General features: G+C 62.0%; 1 protein-coding gene across 3 annotated transcripts; it reads right to left on the bottom strand.

The window, feature by feature from the left end:
- Positions 1-2773: 2773 nt before the first annotated feature.
- Positions 2774-18777, bottom strand: GAA (glucosidase alpha, acid). 3 transcript variants are annotated; one of them, XM_034640095.1, is made up of 20 exons: positions 18720-18777; positions 15186-15772; positions 14074-14219; positions 12095-12260; positions 11922-12018; positions 11313-11432; positions 11115-11233; positions 10880-11011; positions 9898-10008; positions 9240-9353; positions 9076-9160; positions 8606-8723; positions 8206-8339; positions 6787-6938; positions 6491-6639; positions 5295-5436; positions 4789-4938; positions 4226-4390; positions 3837-3989; positions 3379-3438 (listed from the first exon to the last, which is right to left on the bottom strand). In XM_034640095.1, exons 2-20 carry the CDS (start codon positions 15729-15731, stop codon positions 3379-3381), a joined length of 2859 nt encoding a protein of 952 aa, XP_034495986.1. In that variant the 5' UTR covers positions 15732-15772; positions 18720-18777. The 3 variants fall into 3 exon arrangements, with proteins under 3 accessions (XP_034495985.1, XP_034495986.1, XP_002921833.2); XM_002921787.4 differs by lacking the exon at positions 18720-18777 and adding an exon at positions 18415-18694; XM_034640094.1 differs by lacking the exon at positions 18720-18777 and having other exon boundaries at positions 2774-3438; positions 15186-15731.
- Between the last annotated feature and the right edge of the window lie 195 nt (positions 18778-18972).

Below are 18972 nucleotides of genomic sequence, written 5' to 3'. Positions count from 1 at the left end.
GCCTGGCCACTTGGACCATGGTTTTGCTGCCGTGAATGTTACCGGCAGCATAAATGGCAAGGTAACTCACCAGGAACATGACAATCCTCAGTGTCCACGCAGCTCGTAGCAGAGCTTCAAGCACCGGCAAAACCCGGTAAAGCTGCGAGGAGAAAGGGACGACTCCACCGCTAACGGTTGCTTTCAGCGACCCCGCCAGGATGAAGGCCCCGTGTCCTCATTCCATACATTCACCGTGCGACTGTGGCTCCGGCCGGTGCAGTAAGGCCACAAAAGGGGACAAAGGCATCCGGTTGGAAGGAAGTCCTTATGCACAGATGACACGATCCTTCATGTAGAAAATCCTAAGGAATCTGCAACAGAGAACTAATAACCGAGTTTAGGAAATGTAGCCATAGACAGGGTCAGTATTCAAAACTCACTTGTACTCCTGCATGTCAGCAGCGAACACTCGGAGAGGGAAATCCCGGGGATCCATCAGACGGGAGACGCGGGAGCTCTGTGCACTGAAAGCCACAACACATCACTGTGGGAAATGTCCGTGAACGAGAGAGGTGCCGTCCTGTAGAGCAGTTGGCATTGTTCGGGTGTCCGTCCTCCCCATGTCGTTCTGCGGAGTTGGCTCAAGCCAGATCAAAATACCGAGACCTGGGCAAAAAGTGACAAGCTGGGGCGCCTGGGTGGCTCAGTCAGTGAAGCGTCTGCTTTCCACTCAGGTCGTGATCTCAGGGTCCTGGGATCGAGCCCCACGTCGGGCTCCCTGCTCAGTGGGGAGTCTGCTTCTCCCTCTATCCCTCCCCCAGCTCGAGTGTGCACTCTCTTAAAAATGAATAAAAAATCTTGGAAACAAAATTGACAAGCTGATTCTAAAATTTATATGGAAATACAAAGGAGCTAGCATAGCCAAAACAACTTTGAGAAAACGAACAGAGCTGGTCGCGGCGGGACCGTGCAGTGCTGGCACAAAGGTGGGCACCACGGAGCCTGAAACACAATACAAAGAGAACACATTCATGGTGAGAGGGCTTTCCACAAACGTGCCGAGGCAGTGCAGTGGGAAAAGGATGATGCTTTAAACAGAAAGGGCCGGAACGGTCCGATAGCCGTGTGTGGAAAAAATCCTTAACCATGACTTCATACCGTGTGCAAAAACTAGCTTGAGATATAAGGCCTAAAATCACAAAACCTCGAAGGGAGCAGCAGAAAAGTCTTAGGGACCTTGAATTTGGCGAAGATTTCTTCAATAGGACATAAATAATTATCAATCAGACTCTTCAAAATTAAAACCTTTTAGTCTTCAACAGGCGTCGTTGGGAAAGTAGAGGCAAACCACGGCCTGGGAGAAAATTCCAAAGCACAAACCTGACGGAGGAGGGACAGCCAGAGCCCGTGGGCAGCTGTGAGGTGGTGGGGGCAGTGGGCCCCCGGAGATGCCCAGGTCCTACTCCTTGGAGCCTGGGATTGTGTCACATTGGATGGCAAGAGGGACTTCGCAGACAGACGTGATTAAAGATTCTGAGACGAGGTCATCCTGGATTATCCGGGTGGACCCAAACTGATCATGGGAGCTCTTCAAACTCACGTTCTCGGCTCTGGTCGGGCAGAGTGGTCTGACGGGCTCCAGCCGCCCTCGCTGGACTCGGAAGCGCCGTAGCCAAGAAGAGAAGCAGCCTCCAGACGCCGTGCAGGTCGTGCGGCTTGTGTGGGCAGGAGCCGGACGTCAGACCTACAACCCCGTGCCACTGAAGGCTGCCCACGGCCTGCATCAGCAGGAACCCGGTTCTGCCCCAGAGCCTGCGGGAAGGACACAGCCGTGCTGCCCCTTGAGCAGCCCGTGAGACCCGGGCCAGCCTCCCGGCCACCAGCACCGTAATGACATGAATCTGTTTCAGCCACTGAGTTTGTGGTCATTTGTTACAGTTGCCATGGAAAAACTACAATATCTGTAACATTATACGTATAACTCAATAACAGGGCTGATACTCCACGTTAAAAAAGGACCAAAGATTTGAACAGACTTCCGCAGAGAAGATTAACAGGTGTTAGATCGAAGTCCGTGAAAAGATGCTCGGCGTTGTTTGTCTGCAGGGACATGCATGTGGAACCGCTCTCGCCGCTCTCGCCAGGATGGCTGGAGGTGAGCAGAGCCGTCCAGGGGTCGGCGAGGACGTGGAGCCGCTGCCGCTCTCACTGCTGGTGGGAATGCAGATCGGCGCAAGCGCATTGGAGAGCAGTTTGGCAGCTTCTGGAACACGAATCAAGCCCACCCCCATACGACCTGACCGTGTCACCATGGCATGTGCTCAAGAGAAACGACCTGTCCCTGATTGCTCAGTGCAGCTTTACTCAAACTGGCCGAAAGTCGAAGCCAGCCCGAGGCCCACTGGACAAACTGGCGTCTCCCCACGAAGGGAAGTATTCGGCAGCGAAGCAGGGACGTACGGCGTGGGCGAGTCTCAGAGGAAACAGGCTGAGTGATCTTAGCGGGACAACGGATACATGCTGGATGCTTCCATTTCCATAAACTTCTGGAAAACACACTGCAGACCGGTGGTTGCCTGGGATGGGGTCTGGAGGCCCATCTCCCACCCACCCTATGCCTCGGATGTTCTCCAGTCGCCTGAGAGGTGGGTGAGGCGTGGGGCTGTGCCACCTTCAGAGCGCGCCCCCGGGAACGTCCAGGGGCCTGTCCACTGAGGGTGGAGGGGTGCCTCCATGTCACGGCCCTTGGACACGTCCTTTCCGCCCTGAGTCCCAGAAAGACCACCAGAAGCTTGATTGCAATGCCTTTTATTTAAAATAATTGCACTTAAGATCAAGGGCTTCCCTGGGTCCTGTGAATCGTCTGGAGTTCCCCGGGCCCGCTCTCATTGGACGGGGGGCAGCCCCACCTGCTGCCAGGGGGCGCTGCCCAGAAAGCAGCCTGCGGTGACCACCTGCCCCTTCATCTGGCCGAGCAGCAGCACGGCCGCCCGTGGCGTGACCTCGGGGTGCAGGCACGGCATCCTCTCCCCAAGCACACCTCTGCTGTCTCGGACAGGCAGGCAGCCGATGGCAGACATCACACACATTCCAGTGACAAGCTTCAGAGAGGTAAACTTTCCAGAATAGCATTGCACACGTAAGGCCCCCTTGGGCCACGGCCCGTGGGATCTGTGCAGAAAACTGTCAGGTGCGTTGCTGGGCCAGAGCCCCAGGTCCCAGGAGGTAGACACGTATGCAGATCTGGGTATTCCAGGGAGGCCAGTGCCACAAGACATGGGGCACGCCCTCTGACCCTGAGGCCCACCCACACGTCCTGACCAAGGTACACAGGTGCGGGGGCCACGGTGAAGTCCGTCTCCTCCCATAAAGGATCAACAAACCACTGGCCCTGGGTTAAGACCAACTGATGAGAAACTGCTCTCCCATCGTCAGTGAGACAGGGATGTCCAGGGTCTGGGAAAAATATAAAAAATAATTGACCATCAAACAGTTGCCATCAGGGGGGAGGCCCGACCGCCCGGCAGACAGGAACCTGGGCTTGGGTGTGTGGTGGGCTCGGGCCGGTCCCAGCCCTGGAGGCTTCTCGCTCTGTGCCCCCCTGGCTGAATCCGGAGGACGAGTGTCCTCTGCACTGGCCACCTCAGCTTCAGAAGCGGGCTGCCACTTAAACATGGCCCACGAGTCACCACGAGGAAAGATCCAGGGTGCAAGGGGGCCTGTCCTTCCCCTCCTTCCCTCGCCCTTGTAAGGCTCGGCTCAGCTGGCACCGGATCCCCAGGGTCCTTGGCACCTCCCACCCCCATGGCCATCCTGGGGGCATGCCCTCTGGCCCCATCTGTGGGTTCTCTTGCCTTGGTGTCGGGGCTGTAGGTGAAGTTGGAGACAGGGACACCATTGGAGAGGACCTGGCTGGGGGCCGTGGCCACCCCCAGGACGGTCACCTTCCTCAGCTGCAGGCCAGCCCCCTCACTAGTCACATGCACCAGCTCGTTCATGATGGTGTTCTGGTGGAATGGAGCGAGGTGTCAGTGGACGGCCCAGGAAGCCTCGCCGGTGGTTGGGGGGGGCGGGGGCTCTGGATAGCAGCACCACGCCCCTGTGCAAACCCTCAGGACGCCGGCAGGTGCATGAGGACTGGGTCAGGGTGGCTGGCCCACAGGCTCTGCTCCCTCCACAAGCCTGACCCGGGGACAGGGGGCCCCCACGGCAGCCCACCAGCTTGGGCAGTCCTGGGACTCACATTCCTGGCCAGGAAGATGACCTTCGTGTAGTCCCCACGCTCCAGCACCCCCAGGCTCTCCCCGTCATCCCAGAACAGCTCCCCTCGGGCCTCCCCGTTCATGGTCAGGGCTGCGAGCAAACCCATGGGCTGCTTCCGGGACTCCGTCGTTGTGAGGCCAGGGCCCTGGAAAAGCGGGTGACGTGTCACCGTCTCAAGCCTGGCAGAGGCCTCCAGAGTCAGGACAGAGAAGGATGCTGGGCTGGGACGGCTCCGTGCTGCAAAAAAGCAGGATCCAGAGCACAGCCTACAGCCAAGGGCTGGGGCTCCTGCGCTGACCACTCTGGGCAGTGCAGGCACCCTGGAGGACACAAGGGGCCCAGTGAGGTTTGCAGACTCTTTCCCAAGAAGAGCGCACGAAGCAGGCCTTCCCCGTGCCTGGCACAGCAAGTCAGTTCATCTTCAACCCTCAGACGCTGTCCTCTCTGCCTGAGGTTTGGGGGAGAGACCCTCTCCTGCAGGGGCAGCGTGGGGTCCTGGCAGCCCGGAGCTGGACAGATGGGCTCAGGTGCCGGCCCGGGTACCTGCAGGGGGATGACGTGCCCCGCCCGGAGGTGGAGGTTGATGGTGTCCAGCGGGGCCGGCAGCGTCACCCACTGCCCCTTGCTGTGGATGACGGGCGTGAGAGGAGCCCGAGGTGGAGGTGGGAGGCTGCTGAAGGCCTCTACTGGCACCTGGAGGGAGACGGCGTGTCACGAAGAGTCGGGGCAGTGCCAAAGCCCCTGTGCTGTCGCTGGGAGCCCCCGGCTCCATGCAGGGCCCCGGGGGGGGTGGGCAGAGACCCTGACCCAGGGCTTGGGGTGGAGGCAGGACTCGAGTAGGAGAACTGGAGTCCAGGGGAGTTACCCACTCGGGCCTCAGTCTCCTTGTCTGGAAAATGGGTCACTGCAAGGCCTGGGTGGGAAGAGGCATGAGGAGCCCCGGGTGAGAGCCCTCATGCAGCCGGGTCTCCAGAAACGTCCTCCCTTCTGCCATCTGGCCCAGCACCGCAGGGCCTGGAGAAGGGACGCCTTTGGTCCCCGGGACTCACCGCCTGCAGGTCGTACCACGTGCCGGGGGGGAAGTAGCCAGTCACTTCGACCTTCCCAGCCTCAAGCACGGGGGTGATGAGCAGAGCCGGCCCCCACAGCAGCTGGCGGTCCACGGTCCAGGTGCGGGGGTCCTCGGGGAACCTTCAAACAGGAGGGGCAGGCACGTGGGCCTGGTGACCTCTGAGGTCACCAGGCACTTGGGCCTGGTGACCTCTGAGGTCAGTGTGCTCAGGGGGTTCTCAGGGAAGCACGAGCAGCCAGAGGACTGGGTGGGACGTGGGGAGGCCGGTTCCAGCTGCCGGAGCTCGGTGTAGGAGGGGGCAGGCCATCTCCCCGGCCGCATGCTCCAGGCAGGGCGCCGACCGCGGCTCCCGCATGGCTAACTCTGCCGACCGCTGGTCTGCTGCTGGCTAGTCCTGGTCCTGCCGACCAGTCTGCGTCTCTCACGTGAGTTTGGGACGCTGACGACCCTAGCTGGTTTGCCTTCACAGTTCTGCCGTGGGGGAAGTCATAGCGGTCTCTGTTTCTGTTCAGAGGCGTATCGCGTTTTTCCCTAAATTCAACCCCCTCCCCCTTGTCTTTTGCTTCTGAGGCTGAGAAAGCCCCCTTCTGCCAGAGCAATGAAGGACATTCGCTTCTGTGTTCCCATGGAACTTTCTAGAACTTAACCTTTGACATTTGGGTATGTAATCCGTCTAGAACTTACGTTTGCACAGTGTGAGGGGAAAAATGGGTTTTTGCAAAGAGCTAACAAATTCGCACTATGTGGGACTCCTGACCCACGGACTGGAGACGGCGTTTCACTGCAGGGCACCTTTTACGTATCTGAGTCCTACTTGAGGGACATCAGTTGGGTTTTTTCCAAGGTCCTTTTTCCTGTAAGCCAGCCCCGAGATGGTTTTATAACTTGCTTTACCATCTGGTTGGCCTGGTCTATACTCGATGTCCTTCACCCTGGGTTTTTAGGTACCTGGAATGCCCCCAGCCCTGAGCTGCAATCTCACAGGTGGAAAGTGGGGGTGCAAAGGGCCCCCCAGTAGGGAGGGCCTAGGTTTCTGCCTTGCCTCCCTCAGCCGCACTGGCTCCCTCGGTCTGGGGTCGTCCCCCCGCCCCCCGCAGCAGGACGGGGCCGTGCTGGTGCCACCAGGCTGCTGGTCAGCCCGTAGGCACTCACTCCCCGACCCCAGGCACTCACTCCAGGAAGAGGGGCCGGGCCACAGTCTCGCCTAGGACGTGGGCCCGGTGGAACAGCGAGTAGAGGAAGGGCAGCAGCGCGTAGCGCAGGGCGAGAGCCTTCCGCATGGCTTCCTGTGCCGTCTCGCTGAACCTGTATGGCTCCTGAGGCTGCAGAGGGGGCAGAGGGAACACCCGGCTCTGGGGCCGCGAGATCCCTGCCTCTCCCCGGGGAGACCCGGTCTGCTGGCACGGACGCCAGGCCGCACTGCCGCATCTGCGGTGGGACCCCCAGGACAGACCCCCCCGGCCCCCTACCAGGCTGTTGAGGTCGTTATGATTCCGCATGAACGGGTAGAAGGCCCCCAGCTGGGTCCAGCGCACACACAGCTCCTCCGAGGTGTTGCCCAGGAAGCCACAGACGTCGGCCCCGACCAGCGGCACCCCCAGAAGGTTGAACAGCAGGATTTCTGGGAGGGCAGAGCCAGACTTTGAAGTGACCTTATTTGAACGAGGGTCTTTGCAGATACAATTCAGTTGAGGTCACTGGAGGGGATCCTGACCCAGTCTGCCTGGTGACCGAGTAAGAGGAAGCCCAGACCGTGACGACAGACACGGGGGAGAAGGCCGAGCAAAGACGGAGGTGGAGACGGGAGGGACGGCCCCACACTAAAGACACTGAGGACTGCTGGCCACCCCCAGAAGCCGGGAGACATGAGGAAGGGTCCCCCCTCCGACACCGCGAGTCCGACTGCAAGCCTCCAGGGCTAGGAGAGCACACGCTTCTGTTGCCGTCAGCACCCAGTGTGAGCCGGTACGTGTGGGAGGGAGGCCAGCGAGCCCCTTGAGCCGCTGAAGGGTCAGGTGGCTCCAGGTCCTATCAGTTGGGCCCCACCCCACCATGGCTCAGCAGGACCAGCCTGTGCTGGGCCCTCCCTCTCCCTCAGTGTCTCCTCGGGGACCACCAGCCAATGGGCAGGTCCCGACCCAGCTGTGGGGGACCCTTGCCTGGCTTGCAGCAGGTCCCAAGACCTGCATGACCTCTGCCACGGGACGATCAGTGCACACCAGAACCACAGCCCAAGACTCGGGTGGGCGCGGAGCCGGGAACCTGCCTCCTGAGGGGCCTCCCAAAACCGGCCTGCAGAGGCCTGGGCCCTGGCGGGCGGCGCCTGCCCCAAGGTGAGCTCAGAGCTGGTGGCATCCGGAAGGAGGAACGGCTTCTCCCCGTGGCCTGAGGGTCCGCAGCCGCTACCGGAAAGCTTCCAGCCCGGGGGGCTTGGTCAGGGCTCTTCTCAGCTGTCGTGCGCTCACCCGGGGAGGTTGGCCCAACCCCTCCCCCCAAGCTCCCGAGCCACGTCTGTGACTAGCATGTGTCAGCAGCATCGGCGCTCTTGAGAGCTGAAGGCCAGGTCCTCTCTGCAGGTGGGGTGGGCGGTGCCTGCAGGCTGGACTCGGTTCGGTCACCAGAAGGGACATCACGAGCAGACAGAATCTGACTGCCCTGCAGGCAGCGGCCAGGGCGAATCAGAGATGGGGATGCTTGGAAACGCTATCACTGCCCCCAGAGTGGCACACCGCCATAGGCGAGCTGACCCACACAAGTGAGCCCTCCGCACAGGTGCCCAGGGGCCCGCGGGCCTCTCGCCCCATCAGCAGCGTCTCTGGGCCGAGCCCGGCGCGCGGTGCCGGGCCCACGCTGCCCGCTGAGCCGCCACTCCTGACAGGTGCTCTCACCTGGCACGGAGTACGAGAGCTGCTCCCAGCTGCTCCACACGTCCCCCGTCCAGTGGCCGGCGTATCGGCCGTGGCCAGCGAAGTTTGAGCGGGAGATCACAAAGGGCCGCGTCCCCCGAGCCTTCACAAGGGCCCTGGGCAGAGCAGGGAGACAGGGCTGCCCCGGAGCCTCGAGTGGCCCGGCGCCTCGCCTGGCGGTGCAGCAGGGAGGCAGAGCGGGCAGCGAGGAGCCCTACAGGCCAAGGCCGGGGGCGGGGGGGTCTGCCCGAGCCACCAGGCAGTCCTGCAAGGTGAGCGTGTCACAGGGAGGACAGGTGTCCCTGTAGGCTCCCTCTGGGTCTCTGTGCAGTCGCCCCCGGCCCCTCCCCAAGGCGCAGGGCAGCCAGAGCACGGCCCCCACCTGTGCGAGGCGAAGGCTTCCGTCAGGCCGTACAGGTTGTGCAGGTTGTAGTGCGTGGAGAGGAACTGGCGGCTGGAGGCACAGATGGTGGCGGCCCGCAGGGTCCCACCCACCACCCCTGGAACAGAAGGAGGCTGTCTCCATCTGTGGAGTCCCCGCCTGGCCGGCGGGTGCCCCCCCACATCCCAGGAGCCCCCTTAGAACTTTGGGTGTCCACTTTTCCAAGGAGAGGGACAAGGTGGATGCTGAGACCGGCCTTTGCAGACCACGGACTTCACATCCACCTGCTCGACCCATCTCAAGTCTCCCAGTTCCTGTCCCTAAGCCCGAGACACCTCCCCTCTGAAGGGCCCCACCCCGCAGCAGGTGCCCCAGTCCGCGTCACCTGGCTGATGTCTCCCCAACCTGAGCCTCATCCTGGGCTCCTCAGAAAGGACAGCTGGCACATGGTGGCAGGTCGGGGAGCTCACCTGGCACGTAGGGTGGGTTCTCCAGGTCATTGTCAGGGCAGCCGTCCACAGAACCCTTTACGAAGTTGGATGGCTCGTTCATGTCCTGCAAGAGAGGCCCTGCTGGTGGGCGCCCTGCCCTGGGCACATGCTGGGGCTGGTCCCACAGCCCCCAGGACACTCACGATCCACATGCCGTCAAAGGGCACCTGGGCGTGGAACTCAGACACCATGTCCTGCCACCAGTCCAGAGCCTCGGGGCTGGTGAAGTCGGGGAAGGCGGTGAATCCGGGCCACACCTGCAGGAAAGGCCAGAGGGGAGACCAGGCCGCCCCCAGAGCTACAGCCTCGGTCGTCTGCCTGGGGGTGGAAGGGCCACAGAGGTGAGGGTCGGCAGTGGTAGGGGCCGTGGGGGGAGACTCAACTGAGACCTCACTTTCAGACAAAAGCCAGGAACCGAGTCGTGGACATCTGCACCCCTGGCGGCCTCCCCGGCCTCCCCTCAGCTGGGATACCCTTCCCCTTGGTTGTGGGCCCTAGAACAGGAAGTTGGGGAGTCTGCCGCGTGCCCCGTGGGAAGGCCTGGGAAGCCCCAGGGCGCATGGAGGACATGGAGACCCTTGTCAAGGGTCTGTCGAGCTCGTGCCTGGGCTGGGCCCAGCTGCCCACAAAGTCTGGGGCCCCCGATGGAAGGACTGGAGGTGGCATCCGGAGCCCCTGACACTTCCAGCTGTGACATGGCCCCTGCCCCCACACTCTATCCTATTAGACAACATGATGATTTCTTGAACCCCGTCCTCTTCCTGTTCCCACTGGCTGGGGACGCCTGCTGTCCCACCCTACCTTCCCAATCAGAGGCTGCCCAGTCTCATTGGTGATGAAAACCTTCCTCTGCAGACCGTCGTCGTAGGGTCGGTAGCTGCCGGGGGGGCCGGAGCTGCTGATGGCAGGGTCCTGAGCGGGGCATGGGGGAACCCGTCAGGAGAAGGAAAACGCCCTGGCGACATCGTTAGGAAGGGCAGAGGCAGGAGGGAGCGTGCACGCATGCACACGCGCACGTCTGCTGACACGCCGGCCCACAGGGCGCCAGCCGGCCGAAGGCGGGTGCACCCGGACGCCCGGCTCTGCTGTACGGTTCTAGAGTTTTACAAACGTTCTACAGCGAACACGGATTTCTTTTAGAATAAAAGGTCTGCATCTGCCCTCCCTGCTCTGAGCGGCCACAGGTGCTGGCTGCGCTCTGAGGGGCCAAGGTGAGGGAAATGGACAGCGTCAGCAGGATTCCGACCTCGAGGCAGACCGAGTCCTCCACTGCGGGGTGTCCGCCAGGCAGCCCCTGGGCCTCAGCACGCCCCCCACCTCCTCTGGCCGCATGGCTGGGCACTCTGGCTGCGAGGACTGGCCCCAGAGCGTGTGGCCACTCAAAGCCCTGGCCTGAGCCCGGCCCTCCTTCCCGTGAGGTGGAACTGAGTGAGGAAGAGGCAGGGCCACGGGACACTCGGAGCCTCCGTGGCCCCGGCTGCCCGGGCGTGCAGCGCCACCCCGGCCCTCCCAGTACGGGGCAGGTCAGCAGAGCGCATGTAACCGACAACTGAAGGGATCCCGAGCGACAGACAGATGCTTCCGGGGACCATAAGGCTGGACATCACCGGACAGGAGGGGCCCAGTCTGTACGTCTGATATTCCCTCAACAGCCAAGACCCTCAGGAAGCGTCCCCAGTGACCACGGCAGGCCCGAGACAGCTGCCACGGGAAGGAGGAGACATGGGGCTTCTTGGCTCCCCGGAGAGCCCGCTGCGTGCAGGCAGGAGAGCGGGGCACTCACCACGATCATCACGTAGTGCCGGCCACCCTGGTGGAGCTCCTGCACCATGGCCGGGAAGTCCCTGAAACCGTCCTTGTTGAAGGTGAAGTCCCTCCTGGCGTCCATGTAGTCCAGGTCATTCCACTGCGTGTCCTGCAGCCAGGGCACAGGGACCGCTGCGGCCGGCCTGGGGGCGGGCGTCCCGGCCTCCCCCCAGCACACAGCTCGGCGGGGCCTGGGCCCTCCCAGCACTCACCAGGGGGAAGCGGGCCCTGGTCATGTTCTCCACCACCTGGCGGGTGATGGCGGTGGAGGAGTAGCCCCAGCGGCAGAGGTGGAAGCCCAGGCCCCAGTACGGCGGCATGAACGGGTAGCCTGTGGCGGGAGCTCCGTGAGCAGGCGGGCAGCGGGAGGGCAGGGGAGGGAGGGGCGGCGGGGCCGGGAACAGGCCTACCCACGACTTCCAGGTACTGCTGCACCACGCGCTTGGGCTCAGGGCCCAGGAAGACGTACACGTCCAGGATCCCACCTGTCGACCTCCAGCTGAGGGCTGGGCTCGGCTGCAGGACCACGTCTGGGGAAAGCAGCCCTGGGGCTCAGGAACAAACACCCGTGCCCCCCCACCGCCTCTTTGGCACCTTGAAGAAGGGCCACATCCCACCCAGGGAAGCTGGGAGCAGCCTGCTTGGGGCCCAGGGACAGTTCCCCTGAGCCTGACTCCTTGAAGAACCTGGAGCAGAACAGACCCCAGGACTCTCCTTTCTGGCCTCTGCTCAGAGCAGGGGTCCCAGAGCGCATCTTAGGGGAACCTAAGGGCAGAGCTGGCAGAGGCCATAGCTCACCGGACTCATTTCTTGGGAGGGCAAACGAGGCCCAACACCCTGCCTGTGCCCCAGTCCTCTACCGCTGGCCTGGCCAGAGCGGTGCAGACAGCCCCACGCTCTCCCTAGGAAAGAGGGGGATGCGGCCACACCCAGGGAAGCCGCTGGCCTGGGGGCCAGGGAGCTCTGGCTGCGGGACATGGGGACCAGGGTGCGTGCTGGATGGTTGCCCACCCGCTTACCCATGGCGTTGCTGTTCAGCAGGAAGACCCCGTGAGCCGACCCGCCGTCCTCCAGCAGCAGGTAGAAAGGGTGGGACCCGTACAGGTTCACATTGGGCTGGGCATGTGGACACAGCACGTTAGCGCCCTCACCCACATGGTGCCTCCAGTCCCCTCCTCGCTGCCCCTTTTACCGAGGGGGCGATGTCCCGGTTCCAGAGCGTGATCTTGGTCCAGTTGGTGCTGAGCGTGAGGGAGCCGAGGTGCTCGGCAAGGCCCACAAGGTGCCGGGACGGCAGGGACGTGGACAGCTGCAGAAACTGGTCGGCGAAGAACAGGGGGGCCACCGTCGTGTTCAGCCTGCCGGGAAGAGCCCAGGCAGCCTTGCATCCTAGGCGGCCAGATGACCCCAAGATGGACCCTCCCAGAGAGACCCCTGGGCCCTGGTGTCCCCTGAGGAGGGCCGGAGCGGCCTGGCCACCTCTGTGACACACTGACCCTGGGGCAGAAGCAGCCACCGGAGGCTCAGTGACCCTCTGGACCTGACCCAGGTGCGGACAAGTCCCACAGCACTACCAGGGGACTGCCCCATAAGCCCTGGCCACAAGCAGGCGCTGGGCAAGGGCTGCCCGAACCCTTCTAGTCCTCGGAGTTGTGGCCCGGAGCCCCTTCTGCAAGGTCCGAACTGCTGCCAGACCCCAGCCATGACCTTCCCCAGAGCCTATGCAACTGTCCACTCAGGGGTGGCCAGGATCCCCTGAGGTTGCACAGGGTCGGGGCGAGGCAAGAACCACAGAGGGAGCACGGAAGACCTGTTAATGCTGATTTCATGGGATGATGTCCCATCGCACCCTGCCTGCCTCTGGGCCAGGCTTATCTCTGTGTTTTCAAGACCAAAGTCTGATTAAACGCTTCAGAAAACTTCTCTCACATCTCTGCTCAAAGGTCAGCTTCCTAGCGAGGCCTTCTGTAGCCCCTCGCTCCAGAGCCAGCCCTACCCTCTGCATCCACACAGCTCCTTTCTAGAACTTTCTTAGCACTGTTACTCCTGACATTGTACTTGGCCTCACTCACTGCCTCTTCCCACCGTGTCAGCCCTGGGGGCAGCTTGATACTCTCAGCCAAGAATGGGCAGAGAAGCACACATTTCAGGAGGTGAGTTCTCCTAAGACCAAGGCAAGTCCAAACTCATGCCCGAATGTATAACGGAGTCTGGTGACAAAGAGAAGCCTTGTCAACCCAGAGCACGTATTTACATGGGACTGTGTGGGCAAAGCTCCTGTGAAAATGTGCTTGTACAATCTACCGTCAGGGTAGACTGGGGAGTGGGGGGTCGGCAGAACCACTGCCCCGGTCGAACGCTCTGGGAGGGGACACGTCAGACACTGGGAGTCACGACCACCACGCTGGAGTCTAAAAGTGGATTCTAGGATCCAATCCCCAGGGCGTGATGCGGGCGGTGGAGGTGATGCATTCCCTGGAGGTGAGGGCACGACCAACCGATGCCCCCCTCCTCCCTACCGAACCTGCAAGCATCTGTCGTGGGTCAGAACCTTGTTAGGAGCTGGAGGTCCAGGAGCGAGCTTCCGGAATGGGGAAGGCTCCTTGGCGGGTGGACCACGCCAATGATTCGGACAAACCTAGGATCTCGGGGGACACAAGCCCCAGGGGGACGTGAAACCCACAGTGGCCAACAGCACGGACGCCAGGACCTGGATCAGAAGCTGCCAGCAAGCCGCCTCAGTCTCCCTGTCCGTACAGTGGGGACAGTAACAGTGCATCCTCTGAGTTGTGGGGGTGCCCGATGTGCCTAAGTGACACACGGTATTTGAGATAAATCACACACATGAATGTAAAGCGGCAAGGGCACGTTGCCTGCGGTGGGGGTGCTGTCTCACAGTGGACCGAGGGCTCACAGCCTCGGCACCTTTGACACCGGGGCAGGGGTGCTCTGTGCAGTGGAGCCGTTGCCCAAGGTCCCCTGGAGGACGCCACCCCCGGCTGACACCCCCGGGGGGCGTCGGCAGGGCCTCGGCAGTGGGGTCGCTGAGGGACCTCAATGAGGCGAGGGAGGGCTCCAGGCGGAGGGAGAAGTGAGGAGGCCCAAGGGAGGGTGGGGGACGGTGCCCAGAGCCACCCCCCCTGGGGTGGGGGCACAGAGACCAGCACTCACAGCACCCTGCCGTCCAGCTTCCGGCGCACGACCACCCCGAAGGGCTCCTCCTGGAACTCCACGCTGTACAGTGTGGACGAGGCCCGGCTGCGGACACGCGGGGTCTCCAGGGGCACCTCATAGCGCCTGTTGGCGGGATCCTTGATCTAGGAGTCAGATGGTGGCGCCATGAGGACCTCTGTGGACCGGCACAGCACCCCCTCCATCACCCTCCAGAGCGAGGACTCCATGCAAGTCCCAGCGTGGCCGCACGCAGCAGGTGAACATGGGCCGTCTGGCCAATGGAGCCTGCGTTTCCTCTCGTCCAGAGCCCACAGGACACCCCGTGTGGGTCGCCAGGCAAGATGCACAACACCCCATCCACCTGAATTCCAGAGAAATGACTTTTTCCAGTACGTCTCCAATATCGCATAAGACATACGCTAAAAAAAAATGCACCCTTTCCTCGGTTTTCTGGAATTCAAATTTACTGGCGTCCTGCATTTTTATCTGCGGAGTGTGGCGACACTGTTCCCCCAGCATGGCTGTCACAGGGCAGCTGAGAGCTGGGAGCACCCCGCTCGGCCCTGTCCGCCACACAGTCAGCCCTCAGCAGAGGCTGCTGGCACAAATCACTTCGTTAAAACTACTGCGAATCCTGTGCTTTCAGGCTCCCTCGGCTCGGCCTCCTCGCGTTCAGCCCTCAGGTTTCTGCCACATGCCAGACTCTGTTCCAGGGGCTGGGAATCAGCAGGGAGTAAACCAGACAAGAGATACTGCCCTCAGGGGGGCGGACGACCAACGGAGTCCACTGCCCACTGCCCGGAACACTGCCCCATCCTCCCAGTCCACCTCTCCGCTTGCTGACTCCTGTCCTGTAGGACTTCAGATCCTCAGTGCGATGTCACTTCCTGGGGGAGACCTGGGCTCCACAGCACGTTCTAGAACTTTCTAATCACAGTCTTAGTGGCCACTGCTCCCTGAGTGTAGGCACCATGTGCTCACTCCTGGACTCCCAGTGGAGGCACACGACACATCTGCACACTGGACCAACACCCAGTAGCTTCCATCTTCATCCGCGGCCCACCCACGTGTTCTCTGCCCCCACCCGGCCCTGCCCTGGCCCTGCCCACCGAGAAGTGAAGCCGGCTCTCCGTCTCCAGCAGCAGGTCCAGCTGTAAGGTCAAGATGTCCTTGGGGAAGAAGGTTCGGGTGGTGTGGGTCAGGGCGGCCGTGTAGCCCGTCTCCGTGGTGGTCAGGTTCTCCAGCTTGTAACTCGGGTAGCTGGGTGGGAAGAAGCACCAGGGCTGCCCCATCCGGGGGGCCCGAGGCCACTGCCTTGCAGGCCGGTAGCAGCAGCCCCGGGCCTCACACTGTTCCTGGGTGATGGCCTTGTCAGGGGCACAGTCGAAGCGGCTGTTGGGGGGCACGTCACACTGTGTGCGTGCTGCTCGGGGACTGCCATGGTGCCCTGGGGTGGGCTGGGGGCCTGGGTCACGGGCTCCCTGCTGGGGAGCATGATAAAGCTCCTCGGGTACTTGGGAGAAGCCACACTGCTCTTGGGGGACCACCAAGAAATCACGGAGCAGGACATGCCCCAGGAAGGCAGCGGTGGCCAGGCAGACGAGGGTGCAGACCCCCAGGAGGGGGCGGGAGCTGGGAGGCCACCTCACATCCATGGCCGCTGGCACCTGCAGGCAGCCGGCTGGGTCCTGGAGGCCTGCCGAGAGAGGAGCAAGGCTCAGTAAGGCAGGCGGGACGGAGTGGCCGGGGAAGGGGCTCAGGGGGCCTCACAGGAGTTTCCAGGCGCGGACCTGTGGCTGGCCCGGCAGTGCCCAGGGTGAGGTGTGCCGAGAAGGTGGGGCAGGCGAGGGTGGACGAGCTCCCGGCACTGTTTAGAAAGACAGCAAGGGAAAGGAAAAGAGAAAGCTGACAAAAGCCCCAAATAGGGAGTTTCGGAATGCCCTGTACCGTGAGTGCTTACATATCATTTGTTTAAAATGTGCGTAAAATGGTTTAACAACACACGAAGACGTACTTGGTAGGCTCACAAATGGAACCAACGAGTCACAACACGCACAAGAGAGAGCCCTGCTTCTGCAGAGACTGGCTGAGTCACTCCGTTTTGGCAAATGTGCTGGAGGTGGGAGGGCCCTCGGGGGGGGACCCAGCACTTTCCCTCAGTCCCTCTGCTGACCGGGCTGTGGATGCAGCCTGGTAAGAAGTCTCGGGTGCTGCACTGAGGGCCCGGACCTGGCAGGTGGAGGCCCTCCCTGCCCCTGCGGTTAGGCGTGGAGCAGCCCCTCTCTGGCTCCTCTGGGGCTAAGTCTGTTACTACCTGCGTGTTGCTTCTCTTCTTATTAAATATTTTATAATGAACATTGTTGGCCCGGCTCCTCCGAGGAGTAAGATCCCAACAAGACTAAACGTGCAAGGATTTAATTAGGGGAGTCCTTTCTCTCTGAGAGAAAATGGGGAGGTTGTCGGAGGAGGCTGGGAGAGCTGTCACACCCCAAGCAAGATCTGACCTCAGGGCAGTCAGGTGCCGAGGGGAGGGGTGGTTGGGTCCAAGCATCCTGGACCACCTGCTGTGTAGGCTAAGGAAGCTTCCACAAAGCCACGGGGTCTGACTTGGGGGGGGGGACCCGAGCCAAAGCTGGCCATTAGTGGGGTTGAGGTGTCCCTGATGTGGCCTGCCCTAGTGTCGTGGGCTGGGAAGCAGCCTGGCCCCGGAGCAGATGCGTGCGAGCTCCATATGGCGGGAGGCCCGGGGGACGCTCGCATCCTCGTGCCGCCAGAATCGTGCAAGGACTGGGGAGATGTCACACGCTAGCACAAGTCACTGAGGGCCCGAGGGAGTCTGAGCCCGTCATACACACAAACTGGGTCCCTAGGACATTCTGGCCACAGTGGGCCACTGCCGGACTGGGTGCACGAGTGAACTTTTTTTTTTTTTTTAAAGATTTTATTTATTTATTTGACAGAGATAGAGACAGCCAGCGAGAGAGGGAACAAGCAGGGGGAGTGGGAGAGGAAGAAGCAGGCTCAAAGTGGAAGAGCCTGATGTGGGGCTCGATCCCACAACGCCGGGATCACGCCCTGAGCCGAAGGCAGATGCTTAACCGCCGTGCCACCCAGGCGCCCCACGAGTGAACTTTTAATCACAGCACTGCTAAAGCAAACACGTGGCTTTTCCCCTCACACCAACCACCTGTCCCATTCTCCCAACGCCAGCCAGGGGCCCAACGACTCACTCCAAACCTGACACAAATCCTCACCCACAGGTGAAACCTCAGCCCCACAGGACTGTCCCCCATCAGACCCAGTCACAAGCCCCACATTGTCACTCGCACATCTGACCGAATAATTGGCTATAAATTCGAGGGTTCGCCCCCTGCCCACCTCCAGTTCGATGACTGGCTAGAACAACTCACAGCACACTCAGGAAAGAGCTTTACTGTTACCCCGTTATCGTAAAGGATGCGGCTCAGGAACAGCCAGAGGACGTGGGATGGGGAGTGGGTACGGAGCCTACACACCCCCTCCTGGCAGGCCACCCACCCTCCCACATTGAAACGTGGTCACCAGCTCAGAGGATGTCTCAGCCCCAGCGAGTTTTGGTTTCATTAGCTAAGCACAACTGATTAAATCACTGGCCACTGGAGATTATCAATCACCAGCCCCTCTGTGCTCCCCAGAGGCTGGGGGTAGGGGAGGTGGGGCCCGACAGTTCCCAGCCCAGAATCCTGCCTCCTGCTTCTGGGGACCAGGCCCCACCCGAGGCTGTCCAGAGGCCCCAGCCACCACTCATTTTATTAGCACATAAAAGACACTATCACTGCCAAGATTCCCAGGGTCTTAGGAGCTGTGTGCCAGGACCTGGGGACAAAGACTATTTTTTTATACCACGGTGTCCCAGCGGCACCTGCCCCATCCAGAGACACACGACACCCTGTGATCACGGGGAGGCAGAGACTAGGGAACTCACTCTTGGGAGCTCTTGGGCAGTGCCCGAGGCCGTTCCCACCCAGAGTTGAGGAGCGCAGGGTGGCCAGGGGCTGGGCAGGGCCAGCACCCATCACCTATCCATTTCCATTCTGCTCCGGGAAGGGACCCAAGAAACGGGAAGAGCTGTCAGCCAGAGGGCTTGACAATTTAGACAAAATGGGGGAAAACCAAAGATCAGGAGATCAAGTGGCGCTGCTGCTGGCCGGGAGGTCACGGGAGGCCCTGTGACCTCGCTTTTAGGGGCTTTTAGGGAAGTGGCTCCGAGCCGCTGCTCCACCCCTCCCCAGGGTCGCGGTGTAGATAAGCCCAGTTCAAAATCCAGCTGCGCCCTGACCAGAGAGGCAGGGTCCTTACCCTGTGCCTCAGTTTCCTCCCCAGAACGGGACAAGGAAGCCTCCGTCGCCCAGCACCGAGGGCGTGGATGAGACCGCGGAGTCTCCGCGGTCCCCGTCGTTCCCGCCGCCCGCGGACCCTGCCTGGCACGACGTGCTCAGCTTCTGCACTAGCAAACCACAGAGAACCAATCGCGTCGATCAATCGGTCCCTCCCGCTTAGGGCGTCACGGCTGCCCTGACCGCCGGGCCCTTTGTCAGAACGGCCGCCGCATACCGTCCCCGCTCCGCCCTTCTCTGGACCCCAACAGCCCCTGGTCCGCTCACCTCCGCGCACGCGCGCCCAGCCTGGGCCCCGATCACCGCCGCGCACGCGCGCCCTGTCTCCCCCCCCCCCCCCCCCCCCAAANCCCCCCCCCCCCCCCCCCGCAGCAAGCCTCCGCGCACGCGCCCCGGCCAGCAGCGGCCACCCGGGGTCAGGCGCTGGAAGGCACGCGCCAGAGGCGGCGGGGCGGGCCTCGTGACAGGCAGCCCGCGCAGGCGCCCTGGGCGAGAGCGCGCGCCCCCTGCTGGCGGGGCG

The sequence above is a fragment of the Ailuropoda melanoleuca genome, chromosome 13 (assembly GCF_002007445.2).
Source record: "Ailuropoda melanoleuca isolate Jingjing chromosome 13, ASM200744v2, whole genome shotgun sequence".
Lineage (NCBI taxonomy): Eukaryota > Metazoa > Chordata > Mammalia > Carnivora > Ursidae > Ailuropoda > Ailuropoda melanoleuca.
The sequence above is the reverse complement of the archived record's forward strand: the minus strand, read 5'-3'. Positions and strand labels throughout refer to the sequence as shown.

Coding starts and splice junctions, on each gene's coding strand:
- GAA (XM_034640095.1), bottom strand. CDS start 15,731: ATGGATGTGAGGTGGCCTCCCAGCTCCCGCCCCCTCCTGGGGGTCTGC. Junction 11,012..11,114: donor CCAGGGCCCGCTTCCCCCTG/GTGAGTGCTGGG, acceptor CCCTGGCTGCAG/GACACGCAGTGGAATGACCT. Junction 8,724..9,075: donor GAACCCACCCTACGTGCCAG/GTGAGCTCCCCG, acceptor CTTCTGTTCCAG/GGGTGGTGGGTGGGACCCTG.